Source organism: Phocoena sinus, chromosome 14, assembly GCF_008692025.1.
Source record: "Phocoena sinus isolate mPhoSin1 chromosome 14, mPhoSin1.pri, whole genome shotgun sequence".
NCBI classification, from domain to species: Eukaryota; Metazoa; Chordata; class Mammalia; order Artiodactyla; family Phocoenidae; genus Phocoena; species Phocoena sinus.
In genome coordinates this window covers 61080718-61104158 of record NC_045776.1, presented here as the reverse complement: position 1 = coordinate 61104158, position 23441 = coordinate 61080718, and the positions used below count along the sequence as shown (strand labels likewise).

The 23441-nt window shown below is 55.6% G+C and overlaps 1 protein-coding gene across 1 annotated transcript in view; it reads right to left on the bottom strand.

Annotated features, from left to right (window-relative positions):
• Positions 1 to 23145, bottom strand: part of IMPA2 (inositol monophosphatase 2) — a 28863-nt gene extending 5718 nt beyond the window's left edge. Inside the window, exons 1-5 of the mRNA XM_032603364.1 lie at positions 22914 to 23145; positions 12471 to 12604; positions 5930 to 6034; positions 4105 to 4150; positions 2264 to 2372 (exon numbers count right to left, since the gene is read on the bottom strand). Coding sequence (XP_032459255.1) covers positions 2264 to 2372; positions 4105 to 4150; positions 5930 to 6034; positions 12471 to 12604; positions 22914 to 23009 — 490 coding nt within the window. The 5' untranslated portion in view covers positions 23010 to 23145. The remainder of the gene's footprint in view (positions 1 to 2263; positions 2373 to 4104; positions 4151 to 5929; positions 6035 to 12470; positions 12605 to 22913) is intronic.
• Positions 23146 to 23441: the final 296 nt, after the last annotated feature.

Genomic DNA, 23441 nt, shown 5'->3' with positions numbered 1-23441 from the left:
TGATCATAAGAAAAAAGAGAATAGGGAGCAGAATAACATCTCTCCAGTCGATCAGAGATTTCCAGAAAGACCTGTCCACAAAACAGAAGTAGCTGCAAGAGAAAGAAACGGAGAATCCACAGAAGAAGAACATCACTCAAAAGTAGAGGGGAGGGAACCTAGGAAAGAATTAGGAAAGGAAACAGTTCAGAAAAGAAGGTCAAGCTAAAGGAACGAGAATAAATAAACACAATAGATTATGCTTTACAAGACATGGAAGGTGAAAAGGAGGAAATTTTTTTTTGAAATTTTTAAAAATTAAAAAATCGGTGAAAAAGGTGGAAAAGATTTAAGAGAAAGTGACAGAGAGATACGTACTGAAATGCTGGCTAGAAAGTGCCATTATGTCTGGGGTTTGTAGCAAGGAGTTGTTTGGGGTGGTGGGGGCAGGCAGCTTGGAGGAAGCAGGGTTGGCCGTGGGGGAAGGGCAGAGGGGTGACATCAGGCTGTGATGGGTCATGTGGGTTCACTGTACTTTTTGTATGTGTTTGCAGTTCTGCAAGGTAGAATTTTGAGAAAAAGCTACCAAAGAAATTCTGGCCTCATCTAATCCTTTACCGCTATGCAGTGTGGTCTTTGCTTTGTTTTTGTGAGTTGAAAACATTGCAGAAAGGAGCACAGGAAAGAGAAGGCAAGGAAAGCAGGGAGATGAGTGGTGGTTGTTTTAGCGACCGCTTCCTCCAGAAACGCATCCCAGAATTAACAGCTGGTTGATCTCATGCGAAGATTCAAATTCCTTCTCTGATAATGACTCATTTTGGACACCAGCGCCAGGCCGTTCCTGAGTGCCCTGTGGGTAGGATTTAATTTGATCCTCACAGCTGTCATCAGCGTCACCTCCCGCCCACGTGAACACTGAGGTTCCAGGAGCAGAGCTAACAAGTCACATGTGGAAGGTGTCAGAATCAGGCTTTGAAGCCAGGTCTGTACAACACCTAAGGACCATGCTGCTGAGGAGAGCTTTCCGTCACCTCCTGTAGAAACCTCGTCACCCGGCAAATAGAAGACAACCAGGGATGAAAACATCACCCTGGACTTTATGAGTCAGAATTTTTAAAAAATCCCAAGTGAGCTTTGGGACACAAGCACCGACGGACTTAGGGTTCCGCGTTGCAGAGGGGGGTGGACAGCGTGTTTGAGCAAGGAGGCCCATGGGTGGAGGACCTGGGATGGGTGTGAGCGTGGGCACCGAGCCTCAAGTCACAGCAAATGAATGTGGAGCAAAGTTCACCAGGGCCTTTGACAACTCGTTCCCTCACCCCCGAGTTACACAACTGGCTGGCAGGCCAACTCCTGGCAGGCGCAGCTGTAATCAACACTGCTGTCTACGTGGCCAAACCAAACAGTCCCCGGGCAGGAGCCTGGGCTGGGTGGTGGCAGAGGCCGGTCCGTGGTCCTGCCAGGCCCCTCCCTCTGGAGCTCCTGCGATATTACTTCCTGCCCACCTCCCCCCCAACACTCGTGAGGCCTGGGCCTCCTGCCTCGCCCGTCCTTCACGGGGCGATCATCTCCCTGGCAGATCCACGGCTCACAGTCACCCTGGCCAGGGATCCAGACGGCGCTGCTCTCACCGGACCTCAGCGGACCTGACCTGGGCTGGAAGGCCTGTCTCCTCACTGGCTGCAGGCAGCTCGGCGGCAGGGACACTCCTGACCCCTCTCACCACCTCTCAGGCCAACTAGGCACATACTGTCAATACTGTATGTTACAGGCAGTCTGAGTGTAACAGCAGCCCTTTGTAAAAGCCACCGGTGTACTTGGGTCCTGCTCCAGCAATGACAAGGGCAGGGAGCATCTGTGGTGCATACACCACGGCTCATGGACACGGCTCCCCTGCGGCCGTCCGTGTTCTCGCAGGGACTGAAGCCAACGGCAGTGGGTTCACATCCAGGAAGCCACAGCCCGCACTTGGGGAACCGGGTCACCAAGAGGCTCCGAGGGCCAGAGTATGCCTCTGACCCTGCCCTTGGCCTGGCCAGCTCGCCCAGGCCCACTGGGACCACACGGGAACTAGTTGCCAGGTTCCTTCTCACATTAGGGATGAAAGGTGAGAGCAGAACAGAAAGGGCCCATTGAAGGCTCCCGGCCACATCCACATCCACACTGAAACACAGACTGGCTCGACGTCCAGCCCACCAGGGGCGCGCTGTCCCCGAAGAGACTGGACCTCGGTAGGAGATCCCCACCACTGCCTCGCGGAATGCGTGACACGAGCGGGGCCCACCTGTCTCCCCGGAGACGCGCAGTCGCTGGCCGTTGCAGAAGGCGCCCCGGCCCCTCCGGCCCGTGTACAGCCGCTCCTCTGTGCAGTGGTAAATCACCCCGAACTCCAGCTGTGGGGTGGGCAGGACAGAAAACAGATACAGGATGTGACACAGGGACCGAAGGCCATGCAGCTCTAGCTGTGACCACTAACACAAGGACCATGGATGGAAATTAGCTTTCAAAAGGGAACTCAAAAAATTAGCATCTGGATTCAAACCTAGACCTGGACATGAAAGCAAATGTTCTTTTCTTAAATAACTATATTTAAAGATATATTTAAACAAATAAAACTATATTTTAAACTGACATCATAATCAAGCATTAGTAACTGAAAATTACTGAAAAAGCTTCCTTCTTCAAAAAGGCCTCTTTTGTTTTCTCTGGGAGGGGAAAAAAAGGCTCTTGTGACTCCAATCAAACCCCACAAGAAACCCTCAAAATTGCTGACGTGTGAAGAATTCAGAATGCATCTGGAGATCCAAGAGCATCACAGAGCCTGGGGCGGCCCAGGAAGAGACGTGATTCACCAGAGGGGCTGATCCCTCCCTCACCGCACACATCACTGGGCCCGCGGCCTCAGTCCCCACAAGCCAGTGCCGAGAGGAGGGGAGCTGGGAAAAGGCCTCCCTACACCCGGAGCCCGTCTGCCTCTCCTCCCGGACTCCCTGCCGTCCTGGGCTAAGAATAGCACGCGTGCCTGGCCTGTGGGGCTGCCAACGGACAGAGAAAACGAGGAGAAGCCCCGCAAACGCCCAAGGGAAGTCTGGGCAGGCAGGAGAAGGGCTCACTTCTGGGAAGACCCTCCAGTCAGCACACACCCAGGTCCTGTGCCCCCTCCAGTCAGCACGTGACCGCCCCCCTTCTCAAGCCCAGGTCAGTCCTGGAACCGGCCGGCCTCTGAGACACTGCGGCAGGCAGCCAGGGCCTCCATGACGAGGCCAGAACACGTGTACCCAGCGCACACCCCGGACCGTCACAGGCCTCGGTCTGGCCAGTCAGAGACCCTGCCGTCAGGATGAACAGCCCCTGGGCCCCGAGCTTCCTGCTTCACTTGCTCATCTCAATGACCACATTTAACAGAGAAACAAGTGAGTAACTGACTCCCTCACCAGATCTCAACATTAAGGCTCTTGCTTATCTTCACCTCAAAAGTTAAGTTCTTTCTCACGGGTATGACTCTGCTGCCCCAGAATCTGCGCTAACCCTGAGGGTGCCCTGATGAGGGCTCCCTCCGCAAAGCCTGGCCCCCTGCCCTATTCAAGTGTAACTGTAGTAACTGCAACGAAGGTAAGGCTTTTCCTAAGTGTAATCGCTGAAACTGGATAATAAAGCTTAAGCCTGGATCCAGCCTTTTCTGCAGGTCCCAAGATATGGCCCAGTTCCGAGGGTATATGGGAACCACGCAACAGCCATGTTCTCACCCAACAGCTAGAGGAGAATGAAGAATAGAACACTGGGATTAGAAATGTCCTCCAAAAATAGGAGTTTCTTTTGTGTGTGACTCGATCACACGCCCCAGGGGTCAGATGGAGACTAACTGGGAACATTTGTCCAGAACGTCCCCTCCACGCGGCATCGCTAAACGGCCACTGAGGGGGAGGGCTGGCTGGAGCCCCAAACCCACACACCCCAAACTGGTTTGCATTTGTTTACTTTCTTGGATTTGAAAACACATGCTTGGATTTACTCATCATGATGAAGGCCGAGGACAAGGAGAGGAAAACTGAGGTTGGAACCAAGAAGCAAGATGAATAAACAACACCCAAGGGGCCGCGTGGCCAGGCCCCACTCATCACATACCTCCTGGTTCACAGCAAACCCAATGCTCACTGCCACTGTCGGGAACCTGCAGAGAAGACAGATGGTTTACACGGTGACACACACGGACGCGTGCAAACTCAGGAGCCTCTGTATGGCTGGAGGCGCAGAGGACCCTTCTACAGCGTGGCTGGGTTTGTTTTGTCAAAAAGTACCTCCCACAATTTCACTGAGCGCTTCGAGGACAAGCAGGCCGAGCTGACATGTAGGACAGCGACCTTGACAGACAACAGTGCTGGCCGTCGTCAGGACGGACGTGACTCAACAGTGACCACGGAGGACCTGGTGGAGAGTTGTTAATAATCAGTTTTCTGGTTCTCAGAGGCTGAAGGGACAGAGGGGCCTGGCTCCTGCATCCATCGAGGGGCTGGGTCCAAGACAATCGCGTCCCTCCTGCCGTGACCCCTGGGTGAGCCTCGCGCAGGACAGCAGGCGTGGCCACTGCGTGGAAGGCAGGCGGTGATCTCGCATCCTGCCTGCAGGTTTACAGGTTACGTCTCCAGAACGATTTCTCCTTTATGTGAGGATCGTTAGGGCTTAACGAGTAGGAACAAGGAAGGGCTGCTTCTAACCCAGGAGACTCGGGACCCAGCCTTGCCCAGGCTGCGCCGTGATGTCCCCTGCCGTCTTCCATGGGGAGGCTCTTGAGACGCCACGGCCGGGCCTGGCTGTGGTTCCCGCCCTCAGAAGGCTTTTTCCCACTTGCTCTAGTCCCAGTGCTGCTGGACACAAGCAGGACAGGTCCTGTCCGAGGTGCAGTGGCCAGAGGCCCCCAAGTGCCTTTAGGCTTCAAGGGTCACCACAGACCTGGACGGCCCTGGACTGTGTCTGGAGTCTAAGGGTCAGCCTCACAGCTTGTTTCCCAAATGACACTCTCGTCCAGGTTCTCTCTCTGGTCCTGGGGTGGACATGTGGCCTTTGTCCATGGTAGGGCTTGGCCCGTTCTGTGCCTACCACCCTCACACAGTAGGACAGGAACAGGAGCCCCACTCAGAGATACACACCCAGAGGGGAGCCCTGTGGTCCCACAGGACTCCCCAGGGGTGTCATGCTCTAGTTAGAGTCTGATGACACTGTTGCTGTCACCAGATGGCTCTGTTCCACCGTCTCTAAAAGACCACCTCTGATGCGCTGAATCACTTTCCACACTTACACATAAATGCTCCATTTGAGGACCCCACACCCCGGCCGCTCTCACTGTAAGGAAGGAAGCAGGCGGCTGGCTCACCTATGGGAGGGGCCCTCCCCACGGGTCCTGCTGGTGGGGGCTGCAGGTCCACAGGCCCCCCAACTGCCGATGGGGACCCGGGATGGGGCAGGAGCCCAGGCCAACCAGCTCTGGGGCTGCACGAGTGTCCTCGTGGGAGGCTTTGACAGCCCCCCACCCCGCCCCCTGTCAGCGCTTCTGGGGCTGGGCAGGTCACTGCCATCACATGCCTCTGACCTCCCGAAAACCTGCTGCTCTGGGCTGACATCTGTCCAGATTAGGCCGGCAGCCGGTGGCTCCTCAACCCCCCAGGCCACCATCCATACACGTGCTCCCAAGGCTGCTGGACCAGACACCCTGTGTTATTTACAACCCTGCCCATCTCTCCAGGGGCCTCCTTAAGGGTCCTTCTTAATTCAACCCAACGTTTAAGTGTGACAAATGCAATAGTTTTTAAACAAGTGAAGATCTCCTACATGCTCTGAACATATCTCACAAATGGGAAACTTTAAAGTATCATGACTTGTAAGTGAGACCACAAACCCGCTAGAAGTTTGCTGACGTGCTGCTTCGGAAAAGCCGGGGTGTGCCTGCGCTCACCTGTGCACGAAGTTGCAGGTGCCATCAATGGGGTCAACGATCCAGGTGGGGCTGGGGGTAAGCACACACTTGGCCCCAGCGGCTGCAGCCTCCTCCGCGATGAACCTGCAGTGGACAGAGCTCAGCCTGAGAAAAGGCTAGGAACTTGAGACTCAGCGTTTCGAGCCCCGGCCCCGGAGACCAGCAGGCAGGGTGAGGAGATCTCACCCGGCCTCTCCGGTCAAACAGGGGCAGCGTCCGGGAAAGACCTTCTGCATTTTGCCCTCTGCTAATCTGTCACTTGGTGGGACCCAGACACACAAGGTGACACCTGTTAAAACACCGGGGGTGCGGTGGGCCAGGCGGGGGTCCGAGGATGGATGTGGGAAGAGCTGCTGGCGAGAAGCTGAGCTCTGCACTGACTTGACTCTGCAGGGATAAGGCCAAGAAGAGAGCCAGCCAGGGGCCTGAGGATGCTGGGGGGGGGGGGCTGGCCTGGGGTTGGGGAAACAGGCTGCATCACAGCTGACACTCCATCTGTACCCAGCCCAGCCTCCCCGAACCACAGGTGGTGACCTGGCATCCGTCCCGCATGCGGGAGACAGGAGCTGACGTTGCTCCTGGGAGGCCCCACCCACCCTGGGCTCCCCTCTGGACCCCATCCTGAAGGAGTACGCAGGCCACGCACCCCGGTCTCCTGTCCCCGCCCGTCCTCTGTGACGAGTCCTCTGAACACAAGCCCCACCGCAAGGCCGTCCATGCCCTGTTGGGAACCTGAACTAGACGGCAACAAGGCAGAATCCACTTGGTCTGTCTCAGCAACGGGAGCCGCCAGGAGCCAGCCGCCTAGGCCGGAAACCAGGGATGGCTCCCCTACCCCTCCTTCTTGTCCCCCCGCATCATGCTGGCTCATGCTGGAGGGTCTCCCGAAGTGTCTGCATCCCTGCCTCCTGGGAGGAAAGAACAAGCTCCACCTAAACCCCCAGGACGGCGCCCGACACAGGTTTCCGACCGTCCCCAACAGATCAGGTTCACCTTGTCCTGCCAAGGGCTTCCCACTAGGTCCTCACATGCATGTCTGTCCTAGAGGAAAAGGGGCCCTGACCACAGCACACCTCTACCAAGAAGGAAAAACGAGTGAAAAACAAGAAATGCTTGGTGTCCTACTGCTGGCGTTTTGCACACCCCAGTTGTAGTCGTCGGGACGCTCTTTTTTATTTTTATTTTTTTGTGTTACACGGGCCTCTCACTGTTGTGGCCTCTCCCATTGCGGAGTACAGGCTCTGGACGCGCAGGCTCAACAGCTATGGCTCACGGGCCCAGCCACTCCGTGGCATGTGGGATCTTCCCGGACCGGGGCACGAACCCGTGTCCCCTGCATCGGCAGGCGGACTCTCAACCACTGCGCCACCAGGGAAGCCCGGGAAGCTCTTTTTAAATAGAATTTAAAAGTTAGAGTTGGGGACTTTCCTGGTGGCACAGTGGTTAAGAATCCGCCTGCCAATGCAGGGGACACGGGTTCGAGCCCTGGCCCAGGAAGATCCCACGTGCTGCAGAGCAACTAGGCCCGTGTGCCACAACTACTGAGCCTGTGCTCTAGAGCCCACGAGCCGTAACTACTGAGCCTGCGTGCCACAACTACTGGATCCCGCGCGCCTAGTGCCTGTGCTCTGCAACAAGAGAAGCCACTGTAACAACAAAGAGTAGCCCCGGCTTGCCGCAACTAGAGAAAGCCCACGCACAGCAATGAAGACTCAACGCAGCCAAAAATAAATAAATAAAATAAATAAAATAAATAAAAATAAAAAAGTTAGCGTTGGCGCCTTAGTCTCACTAGTCACACGGGTCAGAGGCCACCACACTGGACGTGCAGACAGAACACCTCTGTCACCGCAGGAAGCTCTCCAGGCTGGCATGTCACGGTCCTAACACTGTGAAGGTGCCCTTCATTCTGGTGTCACTTCAACTGACACAGTGCCGTCACCTGCACCGTCACTCAGCTGGTCCCCCTCAACTCTGGCAGCATTTCTGTCCCAAAGATTATGAAACTCACGCTCTATGTGCAGAGTCATCCAGACACAGACAAACCACCTGAAGCTCATCCGTGTACACGATGAGGCTACATCATCATTTTCAGGTTGCTGTTCCCAGCCCGCCCACCGCTGTCCCTGGAAAAACCCATCTGTGAGCAAGCAAAGCACCGGACTGGGGGCAGGGATGAGGAACCTGGAAAATTCGTGTGAGTGGAGAAAGCCTAGAGCTGCCCCCAGGAGCTTACAGCCCAGAGGGCAGACCACATGCATCCGGGAAGCTCCTGGCTTTTGTCCCTCCTCCTGCTGGGCAGCTTCCCTGCCATCCTCCCCGCTGGGAATTTGGATCATTCGGATCATGTGACCCAGGTAGGCGGGTCTAGATGAACAAGGTCGTGGTGACCATCAAGTCAGAGGAGGCTGGGCGGGGTGCGGCCAGGCAGGGTGACTCCCCGACCGCTAACCCCGGCAGAAACAAGGGGACGGTCCTATGCCACAATTAGCTCTGAGGTTTTCTGAGTCAAAGATGTAAGGTATTAAATCCGTCTTCAGTGCTTTCCGCAGCTGCGTGATTTTCCTGCAACAGTTTGTGATTATGTTCTTAAAGAAAGGGGGCCATACCCGAAACACACACACATGAGGACAAAGTCCCAGGCTTGAACTGGGCACAAGGTCCAGGAAGCAGTGAGAATACGTCACTAAGGTCGAGAATAGAAATGACTCACAACAAAGATGATCCCAGGAACCTGGGAGGAATGTGGAATCTTCTTCCATTTCTAATCTGATTTTAAGCGAGAAGCTGGTACCTACTAGGGGGGTTGGCAGGAGTCGCTGGGGTCCTGGAGGAGGAGGAGGGGCCGACAGCTCAGAGAGCTGGACCACAGCCTGCGGCTGGCCGTCAGTCCATCAGCAAATGTGTGTACGCGGTCTCTGGGCTCCCGGAGCAGCCCCCATGATGCATCAGCAGACACAGCTTTCGTCCTGTGGGGCATTTCCGGTGGGAGTCACTCCAAGCAGCCACTCCAAGGCCTGGCCTTTCTGGGCGTCGACTGTTCAGGCCGAGGGCACCCTCCTCTTGACCACAAGCCCAGGCGGGGGGAGCGCTGGTCACCTCCCCACTTGCCTCGTGCCCGTGGGTGGCCCTGGGGGCAGGGCCTCAGACGTGTTCACTCTTCTAAGGCACCAGAATACCTCCCCAGACTGTGGACCCTGATTTTCTCTGTGTGGGAAGGTAATTCCTGCAGAGGCCGGGGTACATGGACTCAGATGGCGTGTGAGAGAGTAACAGACACCTCAACAAGAGCGCTGGACCGTCCACGAAAAACCCACAATGTAAACAGAAACAACACACGTGACTGAGCATGGGGCCATTTCATAGGCCTATCGAATGTACAGAGGAAAAGAGCACCAGGCACAAGGTTCAAAGCTTAGAAACAAGTTAGACCAATACGTTCTGCTTTATTACTTCTTCCTAAGAGTCGTAACAAACCCTCCTTATGATTTTGATGGCCAGGAGCACCCAGGCCTTCTCTTTGGCCAGTTTGTTGACTCTGTGACAAGGTCAGGGTCACCTTCAGTCCACTAGGGAGCCAGCTAATGTCCTCGGCCTCATCGCTCAGGCTTCGGCCCAGGCTCTGCTGCCCGAGGACACAGCGTGAAATGCAGCGGGGAGACAATGCAGGCAGGCATTCAGGTGGTGGTGGCCAGGAACGCCTTATCCCCGAGTGCACACACCCCACATGGCACAGGGGCCAGTCAGCACAACAGTGCGGCCACATCCCACCAGGGGCCCAGCCCCGGCAGAGGTGAGAGAGCACCAGCCATCCTCCTCCCCCGGCCTGTGCCTCCCGGACAAGGAGACGCAGACAGGCTTAGCGATGCTACTGCATGTCTTCAAAGTTGCCCCACTTGGATCTCACTTGGGAGCACAGCTGGAACAGGTTTTAGCACCCACAGAGGCGGCCCGGACGCAGACTGAGCTCATGCCTTCGGCGCCAACACAGTGCTTAGGGAATGCGGCCCTGACCTGGTTCCTTGTGTCACCTCCTCCACGCGGCAGTGTCAATGCTGGGTGACACTGTGGTCAGATTCCCATCCCTGGGGGTGGAGCAACTGCCCAGCCGAGGGCAGAAGCGAGTGCAGTTTCTGTCCACACCCATCTCCCAGGCTTTGGATTTCACCAGTGAGTAAAATAAAATAGCAAAACCAGGGAGCCCACAGTCAGGTTGTTTCTTATTTTATCAAAGTCAAAACAGCTACATTCTATCTTGTCTTTTAATTTTTTTTTTGGCTGCGTTTGGTCTTTGTTGCTGCTCACGGGCTTTCTCTAGTTGTGGCGAGCGGGGGCTACTCTTCGTTGCAGTGTGTGGGCTTCTATTGCGGTGGCTTCTCTTGTTGCGGAGCATGGGCTCTAAGGTGCGCAGGCTTCAGTAGTTGTGGCATGCAGGCTCAGTAGTTGTGGCTCGCGGGCTCTAGAGCACAGGCTCAGTAGTTGTGGCTCACGGGCTTAGTTGCTCCGCGGCATGTGGGATCTTCCCGGACCAGGGATTGAACCTGTGTCCCCTGCGTTGCAGGCGGATTCTTTAACCACTGCACCACCAGGGAAGTCCCATGCAATCTATCTTTAATACTGTTTTGTGAAAGACTAAAAATGAGGAAGAGCATAAGTTCAGACTTCTTAAGAAAGGGTGACAGCCTTATACCAACTTGTTGTTTAAGGGATATATTTAATACTCTGAATGCAGAAAAATAACAATATACTATTTTATCTTATAATATGCATGCAATTTTTTTCCTCATCACAAGTTTCTCAATTTGTCTCTGATCTAAAATATAATTAAATGTCCCCAAATTCTGATACTTTCTTTTAAACCTTAATCATTGGGAAAAAAACAAACCTGACTTAGGTATGCTGAAAAATGATTTCACCTGATTTTCTAGGCAACAGAGCAGAGAGTAGCATCCTGGCTTTGCTCTCAGAGCCGAGAGGGGAGAGGGAGCAGAGCCAGGCTGACATGGGCAGCCAGTCCCTGCCTCGCAGCCTGCAGCTTGGGGACCGCTGCCTCTTGTTAGGGGGTGGGGGGGTACCTGCACTGCCCAGGGCTTTGTCAGGTGGGCTGGCAGGCACGGTTGGAGAGGCTCCAGGGGGCCTGACACCCACCCGGGGTGGGGACTGCTGCTCTGGGCAGACCCAGACAGTCTTCCTAAGGGGCTTCGGAGCCTGAGGCACCCCGTGTGACACACTGTCTTCTGTCCTGTGATACTTGTCAAGGAGTGTGTAAATTCACACTGTGCAAACAGACACCAGGCCCCATATCGACACAACAGTGCATCCAAAGCACCAGCAACTGGCCAGCACTTTCAGGATTCAGTCTGTCAGAGTGATCTGACTTCAAAGCGCCAGGAGGCCTGGGACCACCACCACGCAGACCCCTGCAGTGACCAGAGCCTTTACCTGGACCCTGGACCCTAGGGCCCCACAGTCCAGCTGCCTCACTGCTGTTGGAGCCACCAGACGATACAGGGACAGAAAGAGCTCCTGAGCCAGAACCAGTGGTGGTTCCTGAGCCGTCACCTCTCAGGGAATACAATTGCCTTGAACACGGCGGGGCCAGGGGCACTGACCCTGCCAGCCAGCCCGGCCACCCTGCCCTGCGTCTGCAGCCACGTCTGTGTGGACCTGTGTGGCTCAAACCCATGCTGTTCAAAGGTCAGCTCTGATTCTTTGGACGCTGCCATTTAATTTAGATTTTTGAAAGTTAAGAAATCATAAACAGTGCAGAGCCTGTAACCATTATAATAGATGCTAGGGTCCTGACTTTACGCCAAACAAGGAAAAAGGGAGAGACGCTGAAACACAAGGGCTGTCGTCAACACGCCTGCACACACACACGCACACATATACACACACATGACCCCCCAGGTGATGTGGGTTAGAAGAAAGGAGCGGGGAGAAGGTGCGAGTGTGTACGGCCTGTCCCCTACCCCCCAGTCACTCGCAGGGCGTCACGCGGCAGGAGGGAGCCCCTCACTGGTCCACATGGACGTGGGGCTGGACAGACATGTCGCCTACACCTGGGAATCCAGCGATTGGGCTCCAGGGTGAGCAGCTCCCTAAGGAAGGAAAGGGACACTTGTGCCCAAGGAGCCCCCTCCCCGAGCTCAGAGCGTCTGCCCCTGGGGCTCTGGGCCCCCTTGGAACTAGACACACAGTGCTGGGCAAATGCTGGCCTTTTTCAAGGAAAAGATTAATTGTTGCATCGGATTCTCCACACAGTGACCCAAAAGATCAGGGACACCTGCTCTGGAGGGGGGTGGCCCTGAGGGCTTGGTGTGGGCTTGGCAGGAGGGGCGGGCAGCCCTGGCGACGGCCACACGCGGGGATGCGTCCTGGGAAAGTCCGGGTGGCCCTGGGCTGACAGGGCACAGCAGAGGGGACTCCCTGCCAGGATCCGCGGCGGGGCGGGGAGTGGGGGGACATGCGGCCGGGGGCAGGTCACAGCAAGGAATCAGCGAGGCCCCAGCGCACCCACCTGTGGGAGGGAAAGCGCTGCTGCAGCTCCTGCAGGATCAGAGCCTCCACCATGTGATCTGTTTCTGTCACCAGGTCCGCGGCCGACGTTTTTGTTGAGACACGTTTTTCCTCAGAAAGGGCTTTCCTGATGATCTGCAATGCAAGTCGGGAGGTGGGTGATGCTGGCCAGCACCCCCTACACTGGGGGCGGTCCTGCACCAGAGCTGGGGCCCCTCCCCCACCGCGGACGGCCAGACAGATGGACCGGTGGCGCCCGCCTCTGTGGGGCTCCTGGGAACCTTCACTGCCACCTACTCTTCTCGCGAGAAAGGCGGTCATGGGTGGAACAGTCTTTCTTTGGAGGAAAGGAACGCGGTTCTAAGGACGTGAAGCTTCAGCCACGGAGCCCCACGGAGCCCCCGAGCTTGAACTCGAGAGATTTCAGTGCAGGAACCGCTTCTCCTCATTCACTTTGCCCGTCACACGAACGTGCCCCTGGATCGGGAGCCCAAACGGTCCAGCCGAAACCAAACCCGGGAAACTGAAAACGCACGCAGAGAACTAGAAGGCAGGCCCTGGCCTCACGCCCCGGGGGCTGGGTGCATCAGGTCACAGGACCGTGTGGTTTGGTCTCCCAGGAGCTGCCAGCGCTTCGCCTACACCCGGGACAGAGGGCTGAGCGCCAGGGCCTCCCCGGGGGCCCACACAGGAAGTCGTTGAGGGTATTAATCAGGAAACAGCCCCACTGCAGCTAGGGCCTATTCTGTCACCTCTGCCCGAGTCACAGCTTGAGTCCCCAACCACAGTGACAGCAGGACCCTGAAGCGACCTCTGACCTCTCCTCCAAGACCCGCTGCACCCAGGGTCCCTCACCTCCTTCCATGGACCCCCTCGCTCAGCCGCCACCTGACATCCATACCGCCCACCCCGTGATACTTACTCTTCAACCTTAGGTGGGTGTATCCCATGCCCTGTACACACACATCATGTACCCACATGCCATGTACATACATGCCTTGTACACATGCCCTGTACCCACCTGCCCTGTACCCAGATGCCGTGTACACACATGCCCTGTACACACATGCCCTGTACCCACATGTCGTGTACACACATGCCCTGTACCCACACACCATGTACACACATACCCTGTACTCATATCCCATGTACCCACATGCCGTATATACACATGCCCTGTACCCACATCCCATGTACCCACATGCTGTGTACACACATGCCCTGTACCCACATGCCGTGTACACACATGCCCTGCACACACACGCCGTGTAATTACATGCTCTGTATCCACATGCCCTGTACGCACATGCCGCATACACACATGCCCTGTACCCACCTGCCATGTACACACATGCCCTGTACCCACATCCCATGTACTCACATTGCTGTGTACACATACCCTGCACCCACATCCCATGTACCCATTCGCTGAAGAGGAGGAGGCCAGGAAGACGCCTCCAGGAAGCCTGCAGATAGGGGTGCTCACGCAGGATTTCACAGAATAAGCAGGACCCCCTAGACAGGGGCGGTCCTCATCCCAGCACCAAGCCCAGACAGTTGTTTGGTTTTCCGAGCTTGGTTGCAAAGATAACAGATTGGTTGTAATGGTTTCTAACAGAAAACCCGGCTTGCTCTCTGCTCCCTGCTGCCCGCCTGGTGTCTAGGGTCGTGCCCGGCACACAGCCGAGGCGCAAAACCATTCAAGTCACCAGTACATTATACCTCAGACTGCTTAAACAGACTCAGCACCATTTTTTGCAACCGGACCTCATGCACTTGTGGAACACTGACCCCTTGATCTGTCTTGTTTCGCCTCTTGTTGCCCTCGAAGCCCATCACCCTCTGGCTTCCATCCTGTCCTGCCTCCCGGGCCCCCCTCTCCCCCCGCATGTCCACTCCCTGCAGTGCAGCCAGAAGGGCTCGCTAAGCCCGGGCCTGCATAAAGCACCTAATGGCCCCGTCTCCCCGAGGATGAAGTCACCCCCGACGTAGCTCACAGTGGCCTCCGTGGGCTGGCCTGGAGCAGAGACAACTGGACCCGAGTAGCTGGCCCTCTTCCTTCTAGGAACAAAGTCCAAGGTTAGCAGGGCACCAAGCCACATGGCAGCCCGCATCGCAGCCTCCTGTGCAGGCAGGTGTGGCCCTGGGACCAAGGTCGGCCCCGAGGACGCGAGGCAAAGCGATGCGTGTGACTCCCAAGTCACGTCCTCAAAGAGCCATTGTTGGCACGGCACTTCCTCCTACCCTTCCACTCCCTCCGCTGTGACTTGGGCGTGGTCGCCAGGCTCAGATCAGTGGGGTCAGAGCAGTGGCGGGAAGGGACGGGCCCCTGGGTGACTCGGGAAGCAGAGCCTGCCTCCCAGACTCCAAATGGACTTGGGAGGGGTGGGGAGAAAGGACCCCCTGCCTCTGTCCCCGACTCTAAAGGAGCCAGCCCATCGGCCCACCTCTGCGCCCCCACATACCCTGCCCCTCCTGCTGCACCGAACCGTCACTCACCCTCCCGCCCCCTTCCCACTGGACACCAGGTTCCTCTGGCCCCAGCACTCCTCCTTTGTGACTGGGATGTCACCTCCCCGCAGAGCCGGCGCTCACCCTGCAAGTTCGCTCCTGGCTCCCGGGTTAGAACCCTCATCTGCCCTGTGTCTGAACCCAACCCCCAGGTGGGCTCTGCAGCCTGACACATGGTGGGGTCTCAGAGAACACCTGCTGGGTGCACATGGGGTCAGGTAACTAAGTCGGGAAGAAGCTCGGCAAGTGCTCTCATGAAGCCTCATCTGAGCGCCCTGGCCTCTCCATCCTCTGGATCCAACGGAGAGGAGACATGCCCAGGGGCAGTGGGGGCGTCCTGATGTCATCTGGGCTTCTTCCCAGGGGAGCCAGGCCCCCAGCCACAGATCATGCAAAGGACGGAAATTACGGATCCAGGAGGAGGATGCTAGAGCGTGTCCTTTTATAAGGATTTCTTTTCCGTTTCTATTAGTGTTTATGGCTGTGTGATGATCCTTTCCTTGTGGGCCTGTGTCCCTCAGCGCAGGGCAGGCCACACCCGCATTCCCAGCCACCTGCAGTGCTGCCATGGCCAGCCCTCTTCACCAGCTGCTGCTCCTTCGGGCCTTGGATGCCTGGGAGGGACCTGCAGACCATTCCCGACTCCTCCCTCTCATCCGGTTGCACTCCCAGATATTTAGGTCCCATTTCTGAATTATCATCCCAGACTACACTGCCCTTCAGATGAGCCAGCCATCCTGGCCCCAGACACTCTCCCGTCCACTCCTCTGAAGGCCCATCCGTCCATCTGAGGGCGCTGAGGCCTCAAAACACTTAATGCCTTACGACAAAACCCCCCAAACCTACTACGTACACAATGTACAAATCTCAGTACTAGGTTAAGAAAAGTTCAATTCAGACAATTTCCTACACTGAGAGGAAAGGTGGGGATAGTGTCTTGTTTTTTTTTTTTTTTTTGCTGTATGCGGGCCTCTCACTGTTGTGGCCTCTCCCGTTGTAGAGCACAGGCTCCGGACGCGCAGGCTCAGCGGCCATAGGCTCACGGGCCTAGCCGCTCCGCGGCATGTGGGAAGTTCCTGGACCGGGGCACGAACCCGTGTCCCCTGCATCGGCAGGCGGACTCTCAACCACTGCGCCACCAGGGAAGCCCAGTGTCTTGTTTTTAAACAAATCATTATGAGACTCAATCAGCCCTGCCTTTTAATCACAGTCGCATCCTCAGAGGAAAGGCCTGTGGGGTTCCGGGTGAGTTACCTGCTAAAACCCTTTACCACAACTGTTTTCTCTCAGTCTTGGGATTTTAAACATTCTCATTTTGCCAGCAATAAGTTAGTGTGGCTGTTTTTTAATTAATGTCTTTCAGCTACTCACTAACTAAGCCTGCACTTCATAGACCTCCTGGCCTGGATCTCTCCCTCAAAATAACATTCTGTTAATGTTTAATATATAAAATATGGGACTTAAGTCACTGAAGCCTGAATTTCAAATCCCATCAGCTCCAGCATCTGAGGTGTCATTCAGAGACACGTCCAAATGCCTCTTTCTTGTCTGTGAACCATCTCGGTTGTATGCTACTGTCCCCAAGTCGACCATACGATTATCACCCATCCCTATGGAGCAACGTGTGTGAGCTCGGGGACCCATGGAACGCACACGGAGAACTCTGTGGAAGTGGGGTTTCGACAGGCAACATCTTTCCCCTGCAGATGTGGGCCTGGTGGTACTGCCACGTTTCAGGTTCCAGACTTATGAATGTGATGTGATGGTTAATCTTATGTGTCAACTTGACTGGGCCGTGGGGTACCCAAATACCGTGTTGAATGTTATTCTGGGTGTTTCTGCAAGGACGTTTTTGGATGAGATGAACATATTAATCAGTAAAGCAGATTGCCCTTTGGAATGTGGGTGGGCCTGGCCCCATCAGCTGAAGGCCAGAACAGACAGAAAACACAAACCCTTCTCTGCGTGAGAGAGAGCTCTCCATAGACTGTCCCTGGACCCTCAGCCCATGTGTGCCAGTGGGGCTGCTGCTCCAACTGCCAGCTGCTATCTCACAAGTTCCATCTTGGCTGAGGCTTCAAATGTGGGTGAAAGTGTTACAAATGTCAACACGGGTGACCCCACTCTGCGGAAGCTTGGGGCGCGGGTGCAGGTGGGGCTGACAAGGCCAGGACTGACAGTGGAAGTGGTGAGGTCACCAGCTGCCCTCTCCATCCTCAGCCAGGACAGCAGGGGGACCTCCACTTCCACGTCCCGCCAGGTTGCGATCTCCCAGAGGAAATGCCAGTAGCTCGATATGGGATCCGCCTACGGAGAGCCCAGGGCAGACAAGCCTGCTTGTCCCCGTCCCGGGCGGGACCCAGCCTGAGACATCAGCCCAGGCTGACTGACGGCTCCCAAACTGGCGCCTCCACCCTCAGCCTCTCACGTGAACTCTCCACCCAAAGGCCCCCACGTAGAGATCCACCGGCATTTCAAGGTCAACAGCTCACAGCTCGTGGAACACAGGACCTGACCTCCACCTCCAAACCTGCTCCCCCTACAGTTCCTGCAAATTCACTGGACAGTTCTTCAGACCCGAACCCTGCAGGCACCCCTGGCTCCTCTCACACCCGCTTCCTATCTGGCAGGAAACCTGGCAGCTCTGCCTTTGAAATACATCTGTTTACCACCTTCTTCACCACCCCCAGTCAGATCCACCCTCATCCTTCACTCGGTCCATCCGAGATCTGGTTCTGCCCCACCCCCTGTGGCGCTGCAGCCTCACCCCCACCCCAGCAGCAGCCAGGGTGGTCTCCCCATCACCCTGCAGGGCTCCACATGGGACTCTACCCCGAACCTCAATCACACTCAGAGTAAGGTTAAAGTCCTTTCCAGAGTTACTCAAATAGTTGTTGTGTGAGTGAATACATTTCTAACCTGTTTTAGCACCACCATTTTAAAAACAGAGGCCAGTAAACACATAAAAAGGCACTTACGTTCATCAGTCATACAGGACATGCAAATTAAAACCACCGTAAAACACCACCTCAAACTGGTCACAAGGGCTAAAATAGAAAGACAGACAATACCAAGTGTCGTCTGAGAGATGAGGCAACAGGAACCCTCACCTCCTGCTGGGGAATCGTGAATCCCTGCATCCGCCTTGGAAAACCACCTGGCAGAATTTCATACACGATGACACAGCAATTTCACTCCTATTGTTAGTCTAACCCCAGCAGAAATGCATATGGAGGTAACCAAAAGACACATGCGAGAGTGCTGGATGAGCAACATTATGCCTAATAATCCAAACTGGACATCATCCAGAGTTTCTTCAAGAGTTGAATGAATAAACTGTCATATAGTCACGTAACAAAATACTACATACAGCAGTGTTTCTCAAAGTGCCATCCCCAGCCGGACAGCATCAGCTGGGGTTTTGGTGGAAGCGCTCATTCTCGGCCCCACTGCAGACCCAGTGAGTGGGAACCCTGTGGTGGATGCAGCCTGCTCCGGAGGCCCTCCAGGTGCTTCCGATGCACATGAAGGTGTGAGGACCACGTGTCCCCAGCAGCGAGACCCATGAGTGTCTATACCAAGGAGATCATCAAAAATTCTGTTGGGGGCTTCCCTGGTGGTGCAGTGGTTGAGAGTCTGCCTGCCGGTGCAGGGGACATGGGTTCGAGCCCTGGTCTGGGAGGGTCCCACATGCCGCGGAGCAACTAAGCCTGTGCGCCACAGCTACTGAGCCTGCGTGTCTGGAGCCTGTGCTCCGCAACAAGAGAAGGCTGCGACAGTGAGAGGCCCACGCACCGCGATGAAGAGTGGCCCCTGCTCTCCGCAACTAGAGAAAGCCCTCGCACAGAAACGAAGACCCAACACAACCAAAAATAAATAAATAATTAAAAAAAAAAAAAAAAAAAAAAAAAATTCTGTTGGGAAGTCAGAAGATGGCTGTTGGTAGGTGTGTAGAAAACTAAGCTGAAAAAATATGTTTTTTTTGACTTTAAGGAAAACACAAGCTGCATAAGAAAGAAAAGAATATGTAATACAACCATGCTACCCAGCTTGACCGTGTGCTACATGTGGTCATAGCACGTGAGCACAGGCACCAATGGAACCAACAGGTAACGCAGCCACAGGACATAACAGTGTCTAATGCGGATGACGCAAAAAAAGAGCTACTACTTAGAAAACGGGTGTAACTACCAGAACACTGAAAACAGTGAGTTCTGGGGAAAAGGATGAGGATGACACGGGACAGGACACTGCTGGTTCCACGACAGTCCCTTTAGCAGTATTTCACTTTTTAAACTCCCTGTGTGAATAACTGATAAAAATAAAATCACAAATCAAGACAACACCTGTGGGGACTTCCCTGGTGGTGCAGTGGTTAAGAGTACACCTGCCAATGCAAGGGACATGGGTTCAAGCCCTGGTCTGGGAAGATCCCACATGCTGTGGAGCAACTAAGCCCGTGCGCCACAACTACTGAGCCTGTGCTCTAAAGACCTCAAGCCACAAACTACTGAGCTCCTGTGCTGCAACTACTGAGCCCATGTGCTGCAACTACTGAAGCCCGTGCACCTAGAGCTTGTGCTCCCCAACAAGAGAAGCCATCACAATGAGAAGCCTGCTCACCACAAGGAAGAGTAGCCCATAAGAGTAGCCCATGCTGGCCGCAACTAGGGAGAAAGCCCATGCACAGCAATGAAGACCCAATGCCGCCACACACAAAAAAACAGAAACAAAGAAACAAACAAAAACACCTGTGGCAATGCAAGCCAGACAAATAGGGATGTTGGGTCAGAGCCCCCGCTGTGCCCCTCTGCCCTGGGCGGTTGGAGGTAGACATAGGGCATCCCATCAGAGCACACTGGAAAATTCTTCCCTGTCTGACAACTAATATGTAAAATAAAACTGACAGGATTCTCAAATTTGATGGCAATCCTCAACATTTATATGACCCTACCAGTAACAAGTTTGAAGCCTAATTAAACTTTTCTAAACCATAGTAATCAATTTCAATGAGCCATCCTACAGGAAAGCCTGAATTTACCTTTCTAGTCTCTCCATAGAAAGTACTACAAAATCGTTGTCGGGCTTCCCTGGTGGCGCAGTGGTTGAGAGTCCACCTGCCGATGCAGGGGACACGGGATCGTGCCCCGGTCCGGGAAGATCCCACATGCCGCGGAGCAGCTGGGCCCGTGAGCCATGGCCGCTGAGCCTGCGCGTCTGGAGCCTGTGCTCCGCAACGGGAGAAGCCACAACAGTGAGAGGCCTACGTACCACAAAAAAAAAAAAAATAAAAAAAAATCGTTGTCATTCAAAGATGTAAAGAGTATAAAGCCAAAAATGGGAAAAGAGTATTACAGAAGATTGAGAAGCAGTTAAAAAATTATTCTTATGTATTTTGTTATATTTGTTAGCATCTTAAAATTTATGCTGTTGTGATCTTTCTTATTCTAAATAAACTTTTATATCTAATTTTGAATTTGTAATTTTGTATTTTTTTTCTTAAAGAGGTCCTGTAAATTGTCTAAACTTCAGGTTCAAGAAAACCTGGATCTATCCCTGCAGGACAACTTAAAAAGCATAGTTTTCTAAGATTTTTTTTTTTTTTTTTTGCGGTACGCGGGCCTCTCACCGCTGTGGCCTCTCCCGTTGCAGAGCACAGGCTCCGGACGCGCAGGCTCAGCGGCCACGGCTCACGGGCCCAGCCGCTCTGCGGCACGTGGGATCTTCCCGGACCGGGGCACGAACCCGTGTCCCCTGCATCAGCAGGCGGACTCTCAACCACTGCGCCACCAGGGAAGCCCTAAAATACTTTTGCTCACACATCATGTAAAAGATGATAAATACCCATTTCGATGAATATCACTCTGTGTACTCGTGGTGGTGATGGTGTGGGGCTGACGTCACCCCCTTCCCCAAAGCCCAACAGCCAGGGAGGGGCTTCTGCAGTGGTACGGTGGTTGGGACTGGAAGGGATGCTTCTCAGGGGCACCACAGGGATGGGTGGTGGAGAGACAAGGAAGGAGGGGTCTGGGAGGCCTCTCAGGATGCGGCAGAGGGGAGGTGGCAGCAAATCGTCCAGGGCTGCCCTGAACCAATGTCTGAAACATGGACGGCAGACATTGTCTCCTGGGAGGGAGGGCACTCCCTCTGAACGTAGAGAACCCAGACTCGGTGGAGCACACAGAGATGTCTCAGGAGTAGCAGACTTAATAAAACAGCAGAACGTGAGAGGGTGGGCACGTTGGGCCACAAGGCCACAGAACCTGTACCAAATGTGCCTCTGGCTAAGGAGGACTCCCAAGAATCACCACTAACCACCCTTCATGCCTCTTGGGGCTTTCTGGCTACAGGCCAGGTTTTCTCCAATCAGCACCTTGTTACTGTCAGAACATTACTAAGACAGTCTGTCCCTCTTTACACGGGTTAGGATGACCCTGTGTGGCTTCTGTCCCTCCCAGCCACAGACAATACGGCCACTCTCCCCGCCACTGCCTGGCAGGCAGGAAGCCTCAGCATAATGCCCAGGAGGGAGGGAGCCCAGAGTGCTGGGCCCCCGATCAGACTCCCAGTGGCAGAATCCTTATTGCATCCTTCCCCCACTGTCAAAAAAAGTTTTTTCTGTTGTTCTTGGCAAGTTGCAAAAGCAGAAGCTATCTCTTAAATAAGTTAAAGTTCCCAGGACCCTTAGAACGGTGTCTGCTATATTGCAAGTTCTGTGTAAGCATTTGTAAATTTGTTTTAAAAAAAGGGGGGGGGTTTCAAAAACCCTTCTGTTTCCTCAAGGATCTAAATTTGAAAAACCACAGAAACCCGTAACAACTCACCAGGGTTTACACAGTGGTGTCTGAATTCTAAACTGGCTTCTTCTCAAAGATGAAAGAAGAAAAGTTGTATGGTGGAACCTAAAAGTTACCAAATATCCTGAGGACGCTCACTCTGGAGAGGAAGTGAGGTTCTCGGGAGGGGGGAGGTCAAGCGCGCCCCTCACACAGTGGACCAGCTTTCCAGGAAGAACGTTTGCCCTGAAACCATGAGCTCCATCAATGCAGCAGGTAAGGCTGGGGTCCTCCTTTTCCCCAAGGATCAAGTCTCACAGAGGGAGGGTCCACTAGTGTTGAAAGTTAACTTTTAGGGGACCAAGGGACCGCACTGTAACTGTTCACGTTAAGGACTCACTTCAAATGCAGGACTGGCGACAGCCTGGCTTTAGCCCGTGGGGCACTTTCAGACCGAAAAGGAACTGCCGCTGGGAACAGAAAATCCGTCTGCGGGCAGGGCTCCTCCTCTGTCCACCCTCCTGCTCCGCTCGCAGTAACGCAGCCGAGCGCCTTGACGCGCGAGCAGGGAGCGAGCGGTCCCTGCGCCCTGCCTCCCCCCGCGCCCCCCATTCGCCGCCGCACGTGGCCTGCGGAACCCCAGGCGTGAAGCACCGAGGAAATGGGGGAACAAACCACACAGGAAAGTGCGAAGAGAGGGGCTGCCCTCTGAAGGTTTCTTCAGCTCCGCTGCTTGACCGTCACCCTTCCGGTGCGGGTAGCAGTTCCTCCAAACGCAGAGTGGAACCCTCTAGACTCCGATTGCGCGAGGACAGGCTGTCCGCCCGACCTCCACGCGTAGGGGTTAACGCGGGGTAACCGCACCGTGTCCCGCCCACTGGGTCAAATCCGAGGCAGTCCGCGCGCCCTGACCCGCCCGCTCCTGGCAGGCCGCCCTGCGCCCCGAGCCCGGCCCGCGTCTCCGGGCCGCGGGATCCAGGGAGCCCGTCCCGGCGCAGGCGTGGCAGGTGCACAGTGTGCGGTAGGCTGGCGGAGCCCCTCCGCGGCTCGCGCCCCCAGGTCCCGGCCCGGCCCTCTGGGTCTCCGTCCGCCCACGCCCTGCGTCCGCTCTGCCCCAAGTCCGAGTGCGCCTGCCGTGCGCCCGGAGCCGCGCTCACCTGTCCAGCCCGCAGCGCCAGCTGCGCCGCTGCCTCGAAGCACTCCTCCCACGGGCCCCCGGCCTGCGTCGCCCCGTCCTCGCTGCTCGGCTTCATCGCGGCCTCCGGGACTGCCGGCGCCTCCCGCCGCTCCGCGCCTGGGCCGCGCTCGCCCGCCCGTGAGGACTTGCGAGGGACCGGGAGCTGGCGGGGAGCGGACCTGCAGCTGCCCCTGGCCCTGGAGCAGCGCCCAGCGTCCCGTCCCGCCCCTCGCCCCTCCCTGCCCCGCCCTCCTGCGCAAACCCCGCCCCGCGCCGAGCCCCGCTCCTTTCCTCCCTGGGTCCCTCTCCCTGCGCGACCGGCGATGAGCCCCGCCCCCACATCGCCAGGCCCCGCCCCTCCGACTCCCCGCTGAAGCTGGGTCCAGCTTGTGGGAAGCTGAGGGCCGCGTGGCCGGAGAGGGGCCCGGCTCGAACCCTCGCGGAGCTCAGAGCCTTTCCCGAGGGTGTGGCCGCGAGCGAGGAGCGTCCCCCGCGCGGACCCGGCCGG